The 22417-nt window shown below is 38.4% G+C and overlaps 1 protein-coding gene across 1 annotated transcript; it reads left to right on the top strand.

Moving 5' to 3' along the window:
* The first annotated feature begins 1496 nt into the window (after positions 1-1496).
* Positions 1497-6844, top strand: LOC149204873 (histone deacetylase complex subunit SAP18-like). The gene is made up of 6 exons (XM_089394818.1): positions 1497-1824; positions 3574-3606; positions 4692-4802; positions 6048-6143; positions 6334-6411; positions 6514-6844. The coding sequence occupies exons 1-6, from the start codon at positions 1726-1728 to the stop codon at positions 6547-6549; spliced, it is 453 nt and encodes a 150-aa protein (XP_089250944.1). The 5' UTR covers positions 1497-1725; the 3' UTR covers positions 6550-6844.
* The last annotated feature ends 15573 nt before the right edge of the window (positions 6845-22417 follow it).

Genomic DNA, 22417 nt, shown 5'->3' with positions numbered 1-22417 from the left:
GGGAGGCAGAGAAATTGATGAGCAAAAGGTTTGAATGGGGAGGTGAAAATATAACAGAGGTTTGGGAAAAATGGTGGCAACAATACCCAGATGGGAATATGAGGAACCTACCCCTCATTATCTGTTGGGGGGTTTGGATCGCCAGAAACAGGAGCATTTTTCAGGACAAGGAAATCCCGGTAGCTGTCACAGCAATCCAAAGTGTCTCTATATACTCAAGTATCCCCGAACCTGAGGAGAACAAATCTCAAAGACAAAACAAAGATGTACACATTAAAGAGGGTACTCCATGGGCTTTTTTTGACGGAGCCTCTCAGAACAATAGGGCTGGAGCCGGAATAGTCATCCACGTAAATGCAAACCATATCCTCAAAGCCTCAGTTGGACTAGGGTCAGGATCAAACAACTTTGCAGAAATGTCAGCTTTGAAGCTTCTTCTATGTTGGCTCATTCAAAGAAACATCTTCTCAATTCAGATCTTTGGAGACTCACAAAATGTTATAAATTGGGTCAATGGGAAAAGTTCATGCAAAAATCAAATTCTGAAACCTTTGCTAAAAGAAATGCAGGTATTAAAATCTTCTTTTAACAGTTTCTCTTTATGCCATATTTACAGGGACAGAAATGATTCAGCCGACAAACTTTCTAAGGAAGGTTTGCAGCAGAATCTGGGCAGCTGGAAAATCATAGAAGAAAACCAGGGGCAGACCCAAATAACAGATCAGCCGCCTCATACTTTTGCTCATTGACAGTTTACAACATTTTTGTTTTTATTTTATACTTATTACACAGACTTTATTATGGATATTATGGGAATTTTGATTCAAAAACTGCATGTTAGACAACTCAGAATTTATATACTTTTGTAAGGGTCGTTTTCCTCATATGAGGAGACCCGCTTGATGATGTTTTTTGCTGCCCTCTTTTGAAAGGGTCGACACAGTACATGGCTGGACAGTTCAAAGCAGCCGTTCTATATTGTTTTCAGCTGTCTTTTTTTGAGATCAAATGGACACTTCTGAAGAAAGGTCATATTTTGATTGCATGGGCAGTCAACATCAGCAACAGAAATGCACAACATATGCAATGTAACTTTTTATTTCCTTAATAAAAAGTTCGCTTTTTCTTCGGGAAAAAAAGATATATCATTAGAATCAAGAATTCAAAATATATAACATTTGTGAAAATATCTAAGATACATGAATAGATATATAATATTTGTAAAGATATTTATATCACTTTCCGGGCTTAAAGCTAACTTGTTATTAAAGAAGGCTATGCTCTTGGAGTTTGAAGTCCAAAATACATGGCATTAGATCTAAACCTAATTTCTGAAGCAAACCTTTCATAATGTCCACTTTAACATGGGGAAGATAAATTTAAACTTACCTTTACAAGTCGTCTCCCCATTACGATTGTGGACTTGGGTTTTAACGTATCTTACGAACCATGGAGTGCTTACCAATACCATAGCTTATTGTCCTTTCACACCATCACAGATCGGAACCGAACACCACTTTTGGGCGCAAGAAGAATTGGAGTCATTTCCCGTTCCTTTGCTTCCTTATTTCACACCCACGTCGCCTGTCTTCTCTAGGAATGAATAGAGGCGAGAAAAGCAGCCCTCGTCCAGAAATATAAATAAAAATAGGAGGACCATGAACAGTTTCGTTTGTGTTTTGGTTTTGTAGGATCCTTTTTTCTCTTATTGAAGTATCGACATCAATGGCGGATGCACAGAACAGGCCTGTAAGGGCTCCAGCTCCCCAGGCCCGAGCTCCTCCCGGCCCTTCGCGACCACCGCCCCTTGTTGATCGTGAGAAGGTATGTACACATTCTCTGAATTCGTTTTTCAGTTGGGTTTTCGGTATCTTCTAGGTTTAAAGGGTGCATATATGTTTTTCATTTTTTCCTCAACTCGGTTTTAGTCGTTTTGTTATTATATCCTGCTTCCCGTGGCTCCGAAGGAAAGCTAGTTGAGCTATTTTCTTCTTCTCGGCATACAACCCGCCCAACCCTAGGGCATATTCGCAATTGTTACCCATACGCTGTTAATGTGGTTTTTTCATTTCGAGAAGAAGAGAACAATGGGCAATGGGTGCGTTCGTAAGGCATTCCCTGCTAGGCATAATTTCCAAGTTAATCATTTGGTCTTTCAGGGACATTAAACCTTTCCCACCTAAATTTTTAATCTTCTGCGAAGATTGACTATCAAATCATTTGGGCTGCTGTATATTTCTGAACCGAACTTGCTACCCAGATGCTGGGATGGATGCGGGTCCTCCAGTGAGTGAAGATGCATTAGACATTCCAGATATGATGATATATTGTTTTGTTAACATGCTGTTGGTCACTTTTGTCATCTGGGGCTGCTATTGTAATTTCTTCCTTTCTGCACTAGAATATTGTCTGTTTTGCTTGATGAATGTTTCTTGATTTTTCTGGTCAGTAGACTGAGCACAGTGAAGTTCTTTTCGTTTTTTCTAATGATTTCCTGAACTGAGCATCAACACAAGGAGCAAAATATAGAGTGGCCTGTCATTTTCTTTTTCTCCTAGTTTTGAGCTTTGAACCCAACACAGCAGACTGTCGTATGTGTTGACGTGAGCTTTTGAAAGTTTCCCATTAAATTTTCTTAACCTGTAACAGAGTTAACAAGTTTTTATTGAATTTCTCGAGCCAGTGGACTGTTTTCAGGTTTTGAATTTTCATTTATAATTCTTCCAACTCAAAACTATGTTTTTTGTTGTTGTTGTGATGATATCTCGGATCGCGACTCCCATCTTCCAAAGCCCTCCCACGTTTAATTTGAAAGGCAACCGAGAGGACTTGGCTTTGCATCAAAGTTTCTTACAACATATTTCACCCTGAAGTTAGTCCGAACCAACTGATGGGACTGTTTAAATACTTGATAAGGCTTTGCTATATGCCTTTGGGTATGACAGTATGCTTGCTACTGCAGCCACCCTGACTAGCCAAGAGGCCTTGGAAGATGATATTTAACCTCTTTCTTCTACTCCTATTCCACAGTGTAGCTTATGATGTTTATTCCTCGAGTTAAATCGGGAAGTCGTCAATTTTTTTGCGTGAAGAATAGAGATATCCAGGGTTATCCTTCATTAAAAAGTCCATGAATGTACCTCTGTCTCTCTCTCTGGTGCATGCTTGTTAAATTTCCTTTTGCCTCTCTCGTTTATAATATTATGTATTTATCTGTATGTGGATAGCCTCAAAAGTATTCAGAGCTTGTTATGGTCGAATCTATTTGCATTTTTCGATTATGTGGTTTTGTCTGTTTGCATGCATATGCTTTATTGGGGTTGGGATGGGGTTCTAAATAGGAGAGGATAGAAACAAATGGGCGTAAATGTATTGGACGTGAAGCTTGCTTGAGAGGGATGGCTTCTTTATATTATTATGCAAGGAATGGATATAGGAGCATAGTTTTTATAGATTTTGAATGTCTACATTTGTACAACTGTGAACACAAATTTGGGAGCTAATGGTCCTTGATAACTATCTTTGTGTGTATGCTGTTAACTTCAATATTTTCTTGCTTTGTTTTGTACGCAGACTTGTCCGTTGTTACTTCGGGTTTTTACCAAGGTATGTGAAAATTATTTTATTTTAAGTACATATTGGATGAATAAGAATGTGTGCATCCTTCAAAATCACTTGGTGCTCAATCTGCCTGTGAAATATTCAATTCATTCTTTAAAAAATTGAGATCAAATATTGCAAATAATTCTTCTTTCTCCTTGGAAAGAACTCCCGGGAAACTCCTGGGCACTTACCCTATCTCTGAGGATGGTATCAAGTGTAAAGCAGACAGTGTAGATTTAGTGCGACAGACCCTTTGGGAATCAAACTGGGAACCTGCACAGTGTGTTGGATTGCCAGCAATGTCCTGGCAACAATAGCACCAACCAATTGAGCTAACTGTCAGGGCTAAAATGTTGCAAATACTTTTTCTATGCAGTATGTGTGTAGTCTAATGCTGTGCAGGTTATATATGTTCAAGGTTTCTTCTATGATAGAGCCTTCGGCCTACGTGTATGTGGGAATGATATAAATTTAAAAATTATAGCTTCAGAAATTGTAAATAAGATGCTTGTTATTGTTCAGGCTATTTTTGTAAGTTGCTATGAGAAACACTACCTGAGGTTGGAGGCTGCACTGCGTAATAAGGACTTCCTTTAGCTTAAGTCCTGCATTCAGCCTCATCCCCTTTTGTCATGCCATTCAGGTGGGCCAAACCACAACCAAAATGAAACCCTGGTGGACAGCGTAATATGCTGTTAACCTCACTAGTGAACAATGCCTCCTTGGCTTTTCTTCAGGGTTTTCAAGGAAAATGTGGTTTTAAATGCAGAAAAATATTATTTTTGTAATACGAGCTGTTAATATTTCACTAACTCCTGTTTCTTAGTAATTGTACCCATTAGATAACTGTATTTTTTGCTTAAACAGAAATACTTTTTGCTGAGGTTCTGATATGCTTTTTGATTTTTGTTGTGTGTTAAAACTTAAAAATGTAGAGGCTAGAATAATCATCTCTGGATGTGAAAATTTTATATATGTCTATTTCCTTGAGTACTTGCCATGGAACCTGCCTATCTAGTGCAATAAGAACAGCACTGGTCTATATTTTCTATTTTTTATGACCAATTTCTCAATTGGATTTTTCACAGATAGGAAGTCATCATACTGCAGAGGACTTTGCAGTTAGAGGCAAAGAGCCAAAAGATGAAGTGCAGATTTACACATGGAGGGATGCTACACTTCGAGAGCTGACAGATCTGGTATGAAGGATTTAATTTGTTCTCATTTGTCCTGCAGGAGGAACCTTTCTATTTTATTGCAAGTGTTTCTCACAGTTACCATTACTGGCCGAGGTAGTTGGTGTTGAATGTGCATCGTTTTGGGTTATTGTTGGTTAGACTTTTTCATATTGAACTAACTAAATCAGTTCTAGTATAGATGGTCTTAAGTATCCAGGTGCGAACTTTGAAGCTGTCTTTTTCTTAATGTTTGTTTTCATAGTTGTTGATATGGGTTGGTTTGTGTGAGGTTGCAGTGCCCTTGCTGTCTTTTCTAATATAGTCCGTATGCAATGTGTTTGTTAATCACAGTAGAATTAATCAGATTCTTCGTCTGCCTTCATTGTATTAGTTAGCCTTCTGCATTTTGTCGATGATGGCTTTGTACAAAATTCTTGAGGATAGTGGGGTGGAGGACACTACAAATAGTGTGGGCAGAAAGAAGGATTATGTTAATGTCCACAGGTAACTGAAAATGACAAATGGGACTCTGAAAAGAAGTAATATTCCATATGCATAGGCAGTGAACAAGGGGACAGGACCTTGTGCCCCACCTAAGAAATTGGAGCTAAGAGTTAATTAAGTAGAAATAAAGGTTTACGTACAATAGCAAAGATAAATACAGAGTAACGAGTGGGAAAAAAGGGGAATATAGGGTGTGGGCACAAAGGTTATAAAAATTCAAGCGGACAGAAGGTCCTAGGAGGAGGGCGCAATCTATCTATCTACATATAACTGGAAATTAGTAACTGCTGTGCTACCCCAATGCCTAAGGTATCCTCAACCTGGATAGAATTGGTAGTTGTGTAGTTGTCATTGTTTGAGGTCTAATAAACTTGTTATATTTTACTCATGTATCAAATTTGTGTCACAATTTCATGTATGTTTGTGTTGATCTTTTCTCAGTGTGAGACTTCTTGCTTTTGAATAAGGCCTCCTGATGCTGACTTATTTGTGAACAAATTTAAATAATGATTTTGAGATGATTCTGTGTTTGGTTCTACACTTCTTTCTATCAACAACTATAAATATAAAAAGCTGTAAAGCAAGTAAAGACTCTGATTGGTTCACAATCTCTAATTTTTTGTGATATCTGATTATGTTTCTGTTTCAGGTGTTTGTTTGATCCCATTAATTTTTTGTTTTGTTTTGTAATTTATTATTTATTTTTTAAGAAATTCGAAGAAATGAGTTGAATTGGTATTATAGTAATTTGTGGCAGTGCAGGTAAAAGAGGTCGCACCGGCAGCAAGGAGAAGAGATGCAAAACTATCATTTGCATTTGTGTATCCTGACAGACGAGGCCGTAATGTGGTTAGACAGGTAAGTTTGATATGGTTTAGCATTCTGATTGGATCTTTGATTGTTTTACAAAATGTTTAGAAATGGACACTATCTTTAGTGTTTATGAATGAAGTATGAGGTGTACCACTAATTGTTAAAGACAGGAATTAATATGTTCAAACTTCAATGATTGTATTTACTTAAATATTGTTGCTGAATTTGTTGCAAGGTTGGGGTGACCTATGCATATCCAAATGCAAGACGGCCAGATGAGGGCAATAAGGCACTTGCAGATCTCAGCTTTCAGGTAAATATATATGGTACACTTTACTATCTTGCCTGGTTTCCTTTCCTCTGTGCGCAGTTATACCACATATCTGACATTCCTATTTTCTCCTTATGATGGCAGACTGGGGATTTCTTGGATGTGGCAATACTTACTTGAAGCACCCTTCATAAATTGAAAATGAGCTTGGACATGTTTCGAATTTAATAGTTGGAAACTTGTTTTGAACTTCCACATAATTACCATCTAGCATATCGTGTTTGGCTATGTATGATTTAGTGGAGGGATAGATATTGACACGATGTAGAGCTGTAATGTTCCAATCCGATGATTTTGGCTTTTGATAGCTTCAGATATAAAAATTATGCTGGTTTTGCTTTGTAAAATATGGCAATGCATCTGCAATACATTTTATTATCCAATCAAATTTAAGAAAAAGAAGTTGGATGATCAATCTCCTGGTAAGGGATAACACTGATCTTATTATCAGTACTGTTTACTGATTTGTTAGCAGTTTTGAAGGATGGCTTCCTTTGTTATGTACTGAACAAATTTCAAAGTTCTTGCTTGGCAGGATCACTTGCAATCAAGAATGAGATTACTCCAACAGTGATTACTCAACAGTGATTATATCCAATGAGATAATTTGTATATTACTGAACTAGGAAGAAGTAGAGATAAGCATCAAATCATAGACAAGGAGTAAAACCGGATTTAACTTTGGCTGAAAGTGAATATTCATTAACCCAGTATCTCACAGCTAAATTGATAGCCAACAAATTCTTTTGAATTTAGGAGCTTATCTGCACAGCTAAATTGATAGCCAACAAATTCTTTTGAATTTAGGAGCTTATCTGCACAGGTAACCCACATATAAGATCTGCAAGCCCTTTAGGGATGCTCCAATGATCCGATAATTAAATGGATCTAACGAGGGAGGCAGATCTGTCGCACTCCTATGATAGATCCTATCAACTTGTGGGTGATCTTATAAAAGATCCCACTCTAAAAATGCCAAAAAACACAAACGATGAAAAAAAACAAAAACACTTAAAATAAGCTACAAACTAAAAGATCCTAGAAGATTGTCGTGGAATCTATTGGCCTGTTTTTGCTGTATCATCATATTATAAGAATATTCTACTTTCTGTATTCTTCGTATGTCTACGGCTTTAGAAGATCATTGGTTCCCAAATTCCCAAGTCCTTAACACGCCCGCTCTACGCATATTTTTTTGTAATTTGAATAAATTAGTCAATCATGTATTTTTGTAATCCGATAATTAAATGGATCTAATGAGGGAGACAGATCTGTCACTCCTATGGTAGGCCCTATCAACTTGTGGGTGTTCTTACAAAATATCCCACTCTAAAAATGCCAAAAAACACAAACAATGAAAAATAAGCTACAAACTAAAAGATCCTAGAAGATTGTCATGGAATCTATTGGCCTTTTTTTGCTGTATCATCATATTATAAGAGTATTCTACTTTCTGTATTCTTCGTATGTCTACGGCTTTAGAAGACCCTTGTTTCCCAAATTCCCAAGTCCTTAACACGCCCACTCTACGCATGTTTTTTGTAATTTGAATAAACTAGTCAATCATGTATTTTTGGGTGGCTGACTTGCATTTCATAGTGGCATTTGTTTTAATGTTGTTTTAAATGCAGTTGTTTGCTGAATCCTAATTTATAAAAAGTGCTATCGATGTACTGAGATTAGGTTTAGTTTCTGTAATTTTTCTTGATATCATGTCATTAAGTTTTGCATGAGATAAGTTTTGATTGGTGAAAACGGTACCAATAAAATGCTTTATTATAGCCATGCAATTTCTCATGGAGTCATTGTGTATCTTGGCTTTATGTTGTAATTCCTCGAGTTCTTTTGGGACAAGCCCCTTGAAATTAGCTGGCATGGAGGAGGCCAAGTTAGGCAGGGTCTCCTTCAATTGTGGCACAACCCTACGGTTTCGGGGTTTGTTTCGTTTAGTTATTTTTGGTTTGAATCATTACACAACTCAAATATTTTAATCTTAATATTCTTCTTATTATGTTAGCAAGAATCGGTAGATATTGATAATAAGTGATAGGTTGCAGGAAACACTACTAGTAAAGATACAAGTGAAAATATTCTTATTATTAGCATGTTAGTCAGGAATTGGTAGATATTGATAATATTTGAAAGGCTGGAGCAAACGCTACTAGTGAAGATACAAAAATGTAATTAAAAACAGTCTTCTTCTCATCGAAAGGATGAGGGTGAGATCCTATAATTCTTTCTGGACTTAGTCTAATTGCTTCCTTAGTCTTGCACAAAACGATGTAGAAACAAAGCATGATTAAGTTTTAAGCTTGAAATGCCCACTTCACCCATGCTTTTTGTGCTTTTTGTTATTTGAATAAACTGGTCAATCATGTCTTTTGGGTTGCTGATTTGCATTTCATAATGCCATTTGTTCTAATATTTTTTTAAATGAAGTTGTTTGCTGAATCCTAATTTTAGAAGGTGCTATCGATGTAGTGAGAGATTAGGTGTAGTATGTGTAATCTTTCTTGATATCAAGTCATTAAATTTTTCATGAGATCGGTTGTGATTGGTTAAGATTTTAATGCTTTATTATAGCTATGCAATTTGTCATGGAGTCATTTCGTAATTCCTTAGGTTCTTTTGGCACAAGCCACGACTTGGAGGCGGCAAAGCTAGGTAGAGTCTCCTTCAGTTGTGGTGCAATCCAATTAGTTTTGGGCTCTGTTTTGTTTAATTGTTATAGTTCGAATCGTTACACAACTCAAATATTTTAATGTTAATATTCTCATTATTATTATCTTAATTAGCATATTAACACTAAAGAGAAAGACGTTAAATTATCATTATAGTTGAATTTTGATTATATATAAATGTATTGAATGCAAAATTAACAATTTATTTAAAACAAGTGTTGCAGGGAAGCTTTGTGCCAATCTGACTATGAGAAGGTTTTGCTAGTTTTTATTGGAATCCAAAGATGCAATTTTTGGTCAGATCATGAATTTTAATAGTTTAAAACACCTTTTTAAATGTATAAATGGATTCAGCTCTCTAAAAAGTCAGATCATGAATTTTAATAGTTTAAAACACCTTTTTAAATGTATAAATGGATTCAGCTCTCTAAAAAGCACCATAACACTTTATTTCTATAAATTACACCATTGAAACCAAATATTCCAAAAAATCCCACCCAAATTTCAAGCAAAATTAACCTTTTTTTTCCGAAGAAATAGAGTTCGTAATTTCTATTATAAAGATAATAACAGAGATTACATGTAGTAGATGCCGAAGCATATGCAGTAATGTGGGTTAACCACTGATCAAATGATTACAAACTGTCCTGTAATGTCCAAAAATGATAGATACTGTGTACAGTTATCCATAACACAAAGTGCCGATAATAACAGAGTTTAGTAGCAGAAAATAAAACAGGTATCTGAGGCATAAACATCCTCATGCAGTACATAGAGCCGTTATAGTATCTGTTATATACAAAATATAAACATGTAGATCAAAAAACTGCTAAGTATCAGGAGGATCCCCCTGTTGAAGGCCGTCGATATATGGGCGGTGGTAGTAACTGTGTACGCCTTCTGGAGTGTGCTCTTCAATCTGCCAGTCACCTATGTGACGATGCGCCGCTTCTTTCGAGAGCCGGTCAGCAAGCGCATTTCTTTCCCTGTATATGTGAGAAACAGTGATCTGGTCAAAATGTGTTTTTAGAAAAACAATTTCTTCCAAGATATGTTTCAAAGAGTATGCATGACAAATAGAGGTATTGTTTGCCCAATCAATAACAATCTTTGAATCCCCAAATATTTGTATTTGACTGCAGTGTTTTGTAAGTGCAAAATAGAGGAGGTGTCTCAAAGTGATCAGCTCAGCAAAGTTATTTGAGCCCATCCCCAATCCCAATCTCAAGTGATAATAATGTGAGTCAGATAAATGAAAAACAATACCCCCCCCACATCCATGAAGGGGCGCGGCCCCGTCAAAATAAGCCCAGGGCATATCCCTGTTGATGATTTCAGGCTGTATGTTCCGTGGAATATTAGCTTTGGACTCGAAGGGAATTTCAGTGTAGGCCGCGCAGATAGAAGGCGGAAGAAGATGCCAAGTGACTTGATAGTCCTAAAAAATAATACCATTTCGGCTGTTCCAAATGTACCAGGAAACCACCAGCGGAAGGTTCCTGGCCTTTTCGGAGGCCACCTCGGTCCACCATTGATCCCATGCAGTGAGAATGTCATCACCTCGCCAGACAGTATTTATGTTAAGCATCTGCGTGACTTGTGTCCATATATTCTTCGTGACATCGCAGTGAAGAAAAAGATGAACTGTCGATTCCTCCTCCTTCTTGCAGAGGACGCACCAAGTAGGACCAGTGAAAGCCCGCTTCTTAAGGGTGGTACCTGTTGGGAGTTTATCAGCTATGATGTTCCACATATGAAGTCTGGTACGGGGCTGTGCCTGTAGTTGCCAGACATCCCGCCACCAGTTTTTAAGGATGTCCGGTTTTTTTGCTTCGATTAACTTCATGTAACCGAGCTTTGGTGCATAAGTACCAGATTTGGCTGGGGCCCAAATTAATTCATCTGCCTCCTCCTGCAACTTGATGTGAGATTCGGTGAGGGCCCGAATATAACCTTGCCAATGTGCAGACCAATCCTCTGTCAGTAACCATTGTCGTTCCGTAACCCAAGCTTGTGTAAATATAGTTGATCGATGCGGGTCTCCAATTTGGGCCAAATATTTGATGCCACTGTTATTGAGGTGTCGAATTAATCCTTCAGGCAGAAGATGAGCATTCCCCGAGCCGGGCCAAGGATCTAATCCGATGCGAACCTGTGCACCATTCCCAATTTTCCATAGTAGGTTGTCGCGAATTAGGGGCATAGCTTTTAGAGTAGCCCTCCAAATTGCGGATATGCCGGAGTGGTGCCAAGTAGGTCTGCGAATCCATTCCGTAATGCTGGAAGGCCAAATGTATTTGTGGTGAACAACTTCCGCCCATAAGCTGTCCATTTTGATAAGTGACCAACCCTGCTTTGCAGTTAGAGCTTGTGCAAAATCTGACAGAGATTTAATTCCCCATCCTCCCCATCTCTTCGGCATGGCAACAATATCCCATCTGGTCCAAGCAAATATCTTACCTTTTTTGTTGCCATTCCACAGAAATCTATTACAAATTTGTTGTATTTTTTGTAGAATTCCTTTAGGGATCCAAGTAAGTGACATCCAGTAGACAGGTGTTGCCTCGAGCACAGATTTAATTAATAGAAGTCTGCCCGCCTTTGATAGTAGACGGTGTTGCCAGCCAATAATCCTCTTTTCAATTTTAGTAATGAGCCAAGTCCAGTGTGCCAATTTATATCCATCCGGTCTTAATCTGAAGCCAAGGTATTTGATACCATCCATCAGCTGGCATTCCGAGAAGGGAAAATGCTGTGCAGCCAGCAGAGATTCCTGTTGTGTGCAGCGCATCAGGGATCTGGTGGATTTGTCCCTGTTTATTTCCATGCCCGTGGCATTACAAAATAGCAGCAGTATTTCCTTCAAAGCAGTGATGTCTCGTATACTTCCATTGAGGAAAATTAAAATGTCATCAACGAACAAAAGGTGGGTAAGTGAAAACTGCTCAGTGATGTTGAGACCTCTGATATCCCCATTCCTTTTTGCTTCCGCAATGAGCCTACTCAAACCCTCCATGACAATGAGGAAGAGTAGTGGGGAGAGGGGGCATCCTTGCCTAATTCCCCTGTTGATATAAAATCTTTCCGAGGCTGCACCATTGATAAGGATGGCAAAGGAGACTGAGGAGACGCATCCCATAATCCAGCTTATAAGAAGGTGGGGGAATCCCAGATGTGTAAGGATCATCTTGAGATAGAACCAGTTTACTTTATCAAAAGCCTTTGCTAGATCAATCTTTAGAGAGATACCTTTCAGATTCTTCAGTTTAATGGAGTGAAGGGCTTCCTGTGCATTGCCAATGGCCTCTTGGATCAAACAAAATTAACCTAAAAAAATGTCAAAAAATATTTGTTTAAATAAAAAATATCGATTTCTATAAATTACACCACTGAACCAAATATTCCAAAAAATCCCACCCAAATTTCAAGCAAAATTAACCTAAAAAATGTCGAAAAGTATTTGTTTAAATAAAAAATATTGACAATCATGATGATGACAATTGAATTCAACTTCACTTGAGGCCTAACATTGCTCGTAAGACTGGCAACTTCAACCGTGAGGAATTTCACAATTTCCTCACCATGGGAATACCCTCATAATATATGTTCACATGTGAACCACACTAAAAAAATATATTGACATTCATAATGATGACAATTGAATTCAACTTCACTTGAGGCCTAACCTTGCTCATAAGATTGGCAACTTCAACCATGAGGAATTGTGATTGGCAATTTCAACCGTGACCATGGGAATACCCTCATAATAAATGTTCACATGTGAACCACACTCTCCCTCACTGGAAATGCCATGGTTAATTTAGTGTACAAGGCACGATGCTTAAATGCCCTAAATGCGCATGTGGTAACGACAATTTTCAAATGTCTCAGGCAAGTATCTCAAACACAACAAAGCCCTTTCCTTAGCTCGAGTACCCTAATCCATTGGACGTGGCAGAGAGAATCAACTTAATGACATGCTATAGAAAGGGATGGGAGAATTCAGACGGTGGCAACTCAAGCATTTCATGTTGTCTAGCATCAGTCTTCCATACGATGATCATGATTTTTGCTGACTATGAACCCCATTGGCACCGCGACACAAAGAAACCCTTCAACGATTTCGTTTCGATGAAGCGTCGGTTCGAACCCTGCAGTTTGACAGGATCTATATGTTGCATGGATCAGGCAGTTAGTTTGAAGTGTTGCACCATTAAGTAATTATTTAAAAAGTATTTTAAATTCTTTATTTGATAAAATGTGAAAGTGATTATTTAAAATAGTTCGAATATGGTACAGATATGGATAGTAGGCAGATGGCTTAGTCGAGAAGATCAGATGAAGGCACCCGAGGGCACTCGTTTTATTCCGCTTCTTCCCTTTCCAATACCAAATGTTCGTGACGACTGCACTTACGAGACCGTCCCTGCAATGAGTGTGCCCAAGAATCTTGAGAATCTGCATGCCTGTGAGGTAAGCTTAGTATTTTGTAAAAATTATGTTTGGCATACTAGCATTGTCTTATGGAAGATGTTAACACACTGATTTCGTGATTTTGTTTGATGGAAAATGAAATGAAAGAATGAGAGTGATGAGCGTATGGTGGGTTGGAGGAATTGTGCATGCACTGGAAAATGTGACTATACTCGAGTGTGGGAAGCTACAACTAAACAAAAAACATAGCTTTCTTCTTTTCAATTCGATCAAATCCAATTAATGATGCATCACTAGATGCAAAGTTCGAATAAATTCCTCAATTCTGTGATATTGAGGTTTCAGATTGATTTTAAAGAAAATAATAGTCATGAGTTGTTTCTGCAATTTCAACATTCACTTATGTATAGGTAGTGTAATTGAGGCTACTGCCACTAGAAGGTATCAATTTGCTTTCGATCTGAAAGGGTCACGCCTTTGAAGACCAATTCCCTGTAATGACATTATTTGATAGGTTTGTAACATTGGCAGGAATATTAATAGAATGTAGCAACCACAGTTGCAAATCAGTATGTGAGGAAGAGGATTCAAATTCGTAATTTTCAGTATTTGAGGAAGAGGATTCAAATTCCTAATTTTCATATAATGAATGGTATATGAATGGTATTTTTTTTTAAATGAAAAAATTAAAAAATTTATTAAAAATGTATATACCTAACCATTATAGAATTAAAAAGCTTAATGATTATAAAGATATATTAAAAGTTAATAATTATAAAGATATAATAAAAGATAATCCCAAAACTGATCTTATTCATAAATAAAATTAAATTTTAATTATAGGTTTATTTATTTTTGTGGAATAGGGCTTCCACAATTTATATTAATTTTAATTAGGCTAGTAGGTTTATTTATTTTTGTGGAATAGCGCTTCCACAATTTATATTAATTTTAATTATGCTCGTAGGTTTATTTATTTTTGTGGAATAGGGCTTCCACAATTTTAATTTATTCATCAATAATTGCTAAATAGATTAAGTGGATAGTAGAGATTTAATTTCTATGGAATATTCATAGTAGAACACACAAATCAATGGTTGAGGTTTGTTTCCAAATAGCTTATGCTCTTTCTACTTTTTAAATTAAATTTATTAATTAATCATCTAAAGGAAGTCATGGCTTTTTTGGGATGTGTTATTGATAAGCCACGAAAGTGGCCCAAGGTATTGTAACAAAGCTTATTCACAAATTAAAAAACTCTATGGTAAAGTGGAAGTAAATCTCCATGATTAGGAATCTTGTTCCATGTTTTTTAAATGTATATATGTTTAACTTATATATTATTTCTTTTTATAATTAATAATAATGATGGTAATTTAAAATAAATTTATAAATTAATTAGTTTTTATAATTTTTTCAATTTTAACAATGTGAAAAGTATCACGAAATAAGTATTGTGATGTTTATTATGGATTGTTAGATAATAAAACATATTTTCATAGATCCATCTCATTGTGAAAATTTCATCTATCACAACAACTAAAAATTATTTTTTTAAATTGTTAATTTATTTAACAGTTTATTTGTTGTATGTTATGGCAAATATCAAATAATTGACACTGTGATTTTCACAAATAAAATTGCTGAAGAAAAATAACGTTGGAAACTGAGAAAATCTAGAGCACACATAAAAATGACACCATTATTTTTGGACCATTGTCCCTGCAAAAACTTAACTTGGGAAAACTGGTGCAGCAACTGAGGGTTTTATTTTATTAAACAACAATGAATTATGAGTACAATCTGTGGATGCCCAATTGGCAGTCCAAACAACAAGAAAATCTGGCCCAAATTATTTAAGGGAATTTCCCTTCTTCCACAAGCAACCCTGACACAACTTCCCTTTAGAAAATTTGTCCTCCTAGACCCTCTCCGTCATCCTCTGCGCAGTGCTTCCGCAAACCCTTGGACGTCCAAGCCCGGAACTACCCTCCAAAGTCATTCTTCTTGTCTCTATTGAGGAAACTGATTCTCCAGCCCTTTGGAAGACTTTCCTGACCTTTGGAAGTTGAATCGACTTTTCCTCTAGCCAAATCGAATAGCTTTTCTGAAGCAACTGCAAAGTCCCGTGCTGCCTCACTGGGAATAAATCAGTGTCCCCTCACTGTCTTTGCTTCCTCACTGAAGCTCGAACTCTCCGATAACTAATTGCTGCTACTCTGGAAAATCGAATTCTCTAAGTGACTCCGGTGTATTCTCCATCACCACATTGATCCATTCTTATATCTCCCTGTTGGGACTCCAACGACCAAGGTTAAATCTTAATCAATGGCTCAAATCATTTTTAAATTGATTCGTGTGAGTTTCTAGAGAATTCTCATATTGCATTAATTTTGATTAATTAACCAGTTTTCCCAAGTTTAGACTTAGGAATCATTAAAAAATAGGCTAATAACCTAATTAAGTCACCTCTACAGGGAATTTCCATAAACGATTCTGGGCTTTTGGAGATCTGATGTAGTTTAGCCTCCACCAAATTTCGTGGCTAAAATACATCCGGTGCTACAAAAATTAACACTCCTTAGCGAGGACTGTGTTCTCTCTAGTTTTGCACATTCCATCACAACACCCTGTCTCTTTGTTACCTCCTGTCATGATGTTGATTCTTGCTGATGCTAACACTGTTATACAACTTCCAACTTTGCATCTGCACTGCAACTCCCTCTCATCTATTGCTGCTGCAACTGCAACTATTGCAATTGAGAAGCATCGAAAATATTGAATCCTATGTTCAGTATGATGCATTTGTTTCTCGAGTCTTTGACTACTACTAGTATTTGCACTGTCATTGATGAATCTACGCTGTTGCTGACTCTGTTATTGACCCACCTGCTTTGTTGTCAACTGTGCTCTGTGCTCCTCAATATCTAATTGCTACTAGTCTGCAAATGTCACTCTGGAATCTGACTGCATCAATTGACGCTGATCCACCCTGCTACTGAATACTATGGCCCCCCGTAGCAAGGTAATGATCCATGAGGTGGACTCATAAAGTACCCTGCCCAATCTCTGTAGCTATCTGGGGCTACAATTCCAAGTCACCCCACCTCAATTCTAGAGATATGGCTGTCATCATCGCGAAATCTTCCTCCAACCTGGAGGATAACCTATCTATCTCAGCATGTGCTGTCGCCTTGTCCTTCTTCTCTTGCTTGGACACTGGGTACTGTAGTGGCCAAACTTGCCACACCTGAAGCACTTGACCTTAGATATGTCCTTCTTCTTCTTCTTCTGCTCCCCCTGCCCCTGACTGGGACCCTTTGATGTGAGGGCCACATTCTCGTCCTCCTTCACACCCTTCGATCCGTTTCTACTGCTGCCACTGATGGAGTTATTTAGAAGAGCTCGCCTCAACTCTTTCGGCTGCAAGTTAACCCACATTTTGTCCCATCTTGGTAGCGTATCTCTGCCCAATATACTTTGGACAAAGACTTGTTAATCCTCCAAGACACTGTTTAGTGCTAACCGTACTAGCTCTGAAGGTTGAGGTGCTGCCCCAACAACTGCAAGCTGGTCTCAGACTTCCTAAATCCTGGTGAGAAAGGGATTTATGCCTCCCCCCTTCTGCATCCTGATGCATCTCAACTTTTCTTCCAGGAACATCTTTCGTTGTGTTAGAGTCCTATAGTGATAGGATTCACAATTTTTGAATTGGCCGAGGCTAATTCTTGTAATATTGTACATACCTTTGCTTTTTGCAAATGTTTTCCATATTAAAATTAAAAATTGTAAAGAGGATATGTCCTAAAAGAAATATCAAAGGAAAGAAAAATAAGAAAAGATCAAAAAATGAAAAAAATGAACCCCAAACAAAAAAAGATCATGAAAGTGTGCAAGTCCAAGTGCCACTACTTTTTACTTTACTGTCTTAAATAATGGTTTTGTGCAGCTTGTCATACATGCCACAACCCATGATAGTCAAACTATTTAATCTTGACTATTTCATGCTTTGAATTTCATGTTTATAGTTAGAGAATAAAATTTGACCAAACACTTTAATATTGGCAGATCATTAGATAGGTAGAGAAATAAAAGGAGCTCATTAGTTTAATCTGAGCCCTTGGAAGATATAAGGTTAGAAGTATATAGTTTGTTTTATAAAAGAAAAGGAAAGAAAAGGGTTTGCTAGCTTAAGTGCACCCACCAAAGTGAAGAAAAAATGTTAGGGTAGGTAAAAGGGTAAGTAAAGAAAGGTTGCAGAAATACAAGTCATTTGGAGCATAAGCACTACTATCATACTTAACTATGTGTTTCAAGTGTGCAGGAGCAGTTATCAATGAAAACGTGCTCATAAGCTGATTTGCCTAACTCCCCCTTCATTGCATTTCACCCCCACTATATACTCACTAATTTCCCTTTTACCCCTTCATGGCTTATGAAAACCCCTTCCCCCTCATTTTTACTCCTACCCCTTAGTTTCACACATTTCCCTAGTCAATTACTCCTAAAATCCATTCCCTAAGTGTGAAACCCCTTTCCCCCCTTTTAAAATCATGTTTTCACTTCAATAATTACCCAAAACCCCTCTAAACCCTTTATCCTAACTCTAAAAACCCCCTGCCTCACTAACTCCACCACTTAACCATTTTCTTGACTAAACTCGAGTTTAACCCGCCACCCTGGTGAGGTAAACTAACCCCGCTACCCCTAAAACTCCATAGTTTAATTAATCCGCACTTAAACATGGGTTAATTACTCTAAACCGTAATTAAAACCCATGGGTCCCGCTAACCTCCGCCCCATCGCCCGACCGCGCAACTTTCCCACGCGATGGCCATCCGATCATCCACCCCCAGATCCAACGACCATCGCCCATATCGCGCTCGCGCGATGTCCGACCTTTAATGGCCCAAGAGCACGTGATATGGGCGGTTTTGCTCAGGGCCGATTTGCCTACGTGTTGGTCTCTGGCATAGATCGCGTTCCCTCTGCAATATACCGCCCGAACCCCCATAAGCGGTGCGATGGCCTCCAAAACCACCTCCCCACCAAAGTGAAAACCAACACTGTTCATAAAACATTTTTCCCCGCCATTTTTCCAACCATTCGCGGTTAAAAGCCTTCCGACCCCCATTTTCACCCTTTTCGCTCAAATCACACTACTGAACCTCTAAAGCACCTGCGCCTTCTGAACTCCTGCGACCAGCTATCAACTACCAGAGCCTTTTGACGCCACCACTGCACACCATCCTAGTTGCCGAAGCCCTCTGCAAACCCCAATTGAAAACCAGTTGCAACCCCGATCGAAAATTCCAGGTATTTGAACAAGAACCAAGAATTAACCTCTCTTTAAAGAAAGAACATTAAATTCTTAAAATAACTGAAAGAATTTGATTAATTTCAATTTAATTGAGAGTCTCCCATTCCCAAAGTACTAGAACCCCAACCTGCAAACTGCTCATACCCTACCCTGGTTATTCAATTACTGAAATTTCACTCCCAAAGCCATATAAAGCCCAATTTTCCACAATTTATTACAAAGATGGTTGCCCCGACCTCTCTGGATGTCAGACCAGTGACAACCCCTCATTTAGACATTGACCATTTGGCCCTGGCAGACAAGGATTTTCAAATCAAAGACACAGTCACCCAAGACAACCTTCTGAGAATCCATTGCTGGGCCAAGGATAGGTTCCTAAACCATGCTGATGACATAAACCTTTGGGAATCAAGTTTGCCCAAGTATACATTCCCAGAAGTCCATCCATTCCCAGACATTGTACATTTCTGCCATGCATGTTACATCCCTAGCCAAAGGGCTATAATTGCCCCAAACCAGGACTTCTTGTTTTCAATTACTGCTGAGTCTATTAACCAGATGCTTCAAATCTAGCCCAACCACAATTTGACTCCTTTGTCCATTGCAAACTTGTTGACCTGTGCACCACATTGGACCCAGCTAAGATCAAACAAATATTTCAGAATTTCATCATTGAGGAGCGCCATACTCCTAAAGACATTCCACCCTATGTTTTTGCTATTTTTTCAGAGACTGGCAGGAGAATAATCACCATGATCTCAAGCATCCTAGGATTCACATCAGACGAGTTTGTGGATGAGATAATCATGGCCTTCTTGTCCATTTTCACTCCAGGCTAGCCTCCTGCCATAATGTATGATTATGCCCAGTTCATTGCAGACAAAATGCATGAACAGTTCACTAGATTTCCCACTGAAAGAGTCTTCAAATACTCTTCAGTGTTGTTTCATATGTTCCTGTATTATCAAACAAACAAGTTCCCAGTGAAGATTTAGAAAACAGATACCAGGGGAAAGGAAAGATTAGTCATCTACTGGACACCCTTGGTCCAGAGGTATAACACAACATTCACATACAAAGACTTCATAGATTGTTTTGTTCACCCTGTCATGAACATGCTGACTTCTAGCACTCAACCTAGAATCAATACTGAGATCAAGAGAGTATTGCAACTGGCAAAGAATAACAGAGTAGGATACTGGTACCTCTACTAGAATCATACTAAAATTAGGATCTATGGCTGTGAGTTACCCCCCTACAAATTTCCTAAGTATCTCCCAATGAGAATATTTGCCCTGGAATACTTCAGGAAAATGATAGGTGCGGATGAGGTCAACTTCCTAGCTGCTAGGAAGAAAACACAGTTTAAGATGAAAAACCAAATGGGCCCTTTCATCTGCAACACCAGAGAGGTTGGGCCTGAAGCTGATAAGATACTCCAACAATTCAAATTCAAGAATAGTTTCATCTGGAATTATGACCCTCATGGGGTTATAAACAAACTCAGACAAAAGGTCAAGCTGGGACCTTACATCCACTACCCAAGACCTGACATTGAACAATATGCTAATCATTCAAAATGGGTAGAGAACGTGGATGTGGAGAACACCATGATTGACTTGGAGAAACAATTTGACCAAAGCTCTTTCTTGCAGGTCCCAGAGTTGGAAGAGCCAATGAATATCCCTCCCATCATTTAGACTCCTGTCAATGAGGAGAAGAATCCCAAAAGAAACAGGGAGGAAGCATCAAGCTCTGCCATGGAGACCACTGATCAACAGTTCCAACTAAGCAAAAGGCCCAAATTGACTCCTGTGTCTGAATAGGAGGAAAACATTGCATCAACAGAAATGATTGATACTGATGCAATGGGGCAAAGGAGTAGACAAACAATTGAGACTGCTGCATCAACAGAAACATAACAACCCTCTTCTTCAAACACCCAGATTATACAGAGACAGAAGAGTGTGGAGGTGTCTTCCTTTGTCAGGCCAGTTGACAAGGAAGTAGATATCAAGGAAAGATTCAAGGAGATTAAAATGAGGAATGAAAAGCTCAAGGCAAACACTTATGCCAAGTACATGAAGATGACACCACCAAACCAGAGCAGATTGATGTTAGCCTTTGACATCAAAGAAGGTAAAATGCAGGTGTCTTTCTTATAGCCTAAAACCACAACAGACTACAAGAAGACCAACTTTGAGGTCTTAGCCAGGGATGTGCATCCCATAGATCAAATATAATTTCACAAGCAAGCTGGAGAGATGATCTACTCCACCCTCACAACAAAAGCAATGGCAACATTCAAGCTCAGGGACTCATTAGACAATGTGACAACCTAGTACAAACTGGAAAAAGCATCTTCCAGCGCCAAAGACACAAGGATCAAATCCTTAGAAGACCTGATCATTGAGCTGGGCCATGACCCAAAGGACATCAAGGCTGCTGAACAGTTAATTAAGAAGAAAAATGAAGACATTGCAGCCCTTAAGAAACAACTCAAGCTGCCTCAGTCACAACACCCTCAAACAAAAGAAGTCCTAGAAAGCCAAACAAATCATGAAGAGATGATGGACTTGGTGCTGCAACTCAATGACCAGTTGAAGGAAATGGAAAAGGAACTAGATAGCTTGATCCAACTCAAACAAGCTAGTCTAGACAGTGCTCCTCCAACTGTCATTCCTACAGTGACCACAGTTGTGCCTTCCACATTGGCAATAGCATTAGCTCCCACTGGTCCAATGGCCACTGCATTGCCAGCAACAACAACAACTACATCAGCAATGGCATCAACAACAACATGTACCACAGCTGATGAAGCAAACAAGCTGGTCAAGGCAATGGAAGAAATGTCCATTCAGACCAACGAAATGAACAATTTAAAAGAGAAACCAACCAACCTGGGGACAGATTGCAGGTTAGTCCAGATCATGCATAAGGAAGAACAACAGAAGGCTACTAGAATGAATGAGAGAGTGAAAAGCCTGGAGAAAGAGTTAACACTGAGTGAGCCTTTGGGAAATACCAAACGATTATTATGGGCCAATATCATTGACTCTGTCAATGATATTTGGCCATCTATCCAGGTCATTTTTGAGCAGATAGACTTAATCAAACAGGCTACATAAGCAATCCAGAATGTCAAAGAAGAGCTTGGAGAAATGCCAAAGGAAGCAGTAAGAATTATTCAATTCCTCAACTCCAAGAACAAATATGAGCTACAAGAACTTGATATACTTGATAGGACAGGTAACATTTTGGAATTCAAGAGGGTCCTAGCCAAGAGAAATTAATGTTAAATTTAGAAAATACATGTCAAACCATGCAACTAGCCGTTGACAGGTTTATGACCAAGTTCGAGCTTTTGAGAGAAAAGGGACTACCTAGTCCCTTAGTCATAAATGATAAATTGATGACACAGGAGGACTACAACAAGAAGATTAGGGAAGTAGCCAAAGAACATGCAAATACCTCATCAATGAGTGGTATGCCACTGGCAGAGTATTATACCAGACTTTTGAAAATTTGTTTTTACCTCCAGCATGAGGTGAAA

The sequence above is a fragment of the Pinus tabuliformis genome, chromosome 1_2 (genome assembly GCF_031772625.1).
Source record: "Pinus tabuliformis cultivar Carrire ecotype Pingquan chromosome 1_2, CPIR1, whole genome shotgun sequence".
NCBI classification, from domain to species: Eukaryota; Viridiplantae; Streptophyta; class Pinopsida; order Pinales; family Pinaceae; genus Pinus; species Pinus tabuliformis.
This window is presented reverse-complemented; position numbering and strand designations above follow the sequence as displayed.

Coding starts and splice junctions, on each gene's coding strand:
- LOC149204873 (XM_089394818.1), top strand. CDS start 1,726: ATGGCGGATGCACAGAACAGGCCTGTAAGGGCTCCAGCTCCCCAGGCC. Junction 1,825..3,573: donor CCCTTGTTGATCGTGAGAAG/GTATGTACACAT, acceptor TTTTGTACGCAG/ACTTGTCCGTTGTTACTTCG. Junction 3,607..4,691: donor TACTTCGGGTTTTTACCAAG/GTATGTGAAAAT, acceptor GATTTTTCACAG/ATAGGAAGTCATCATACTGC.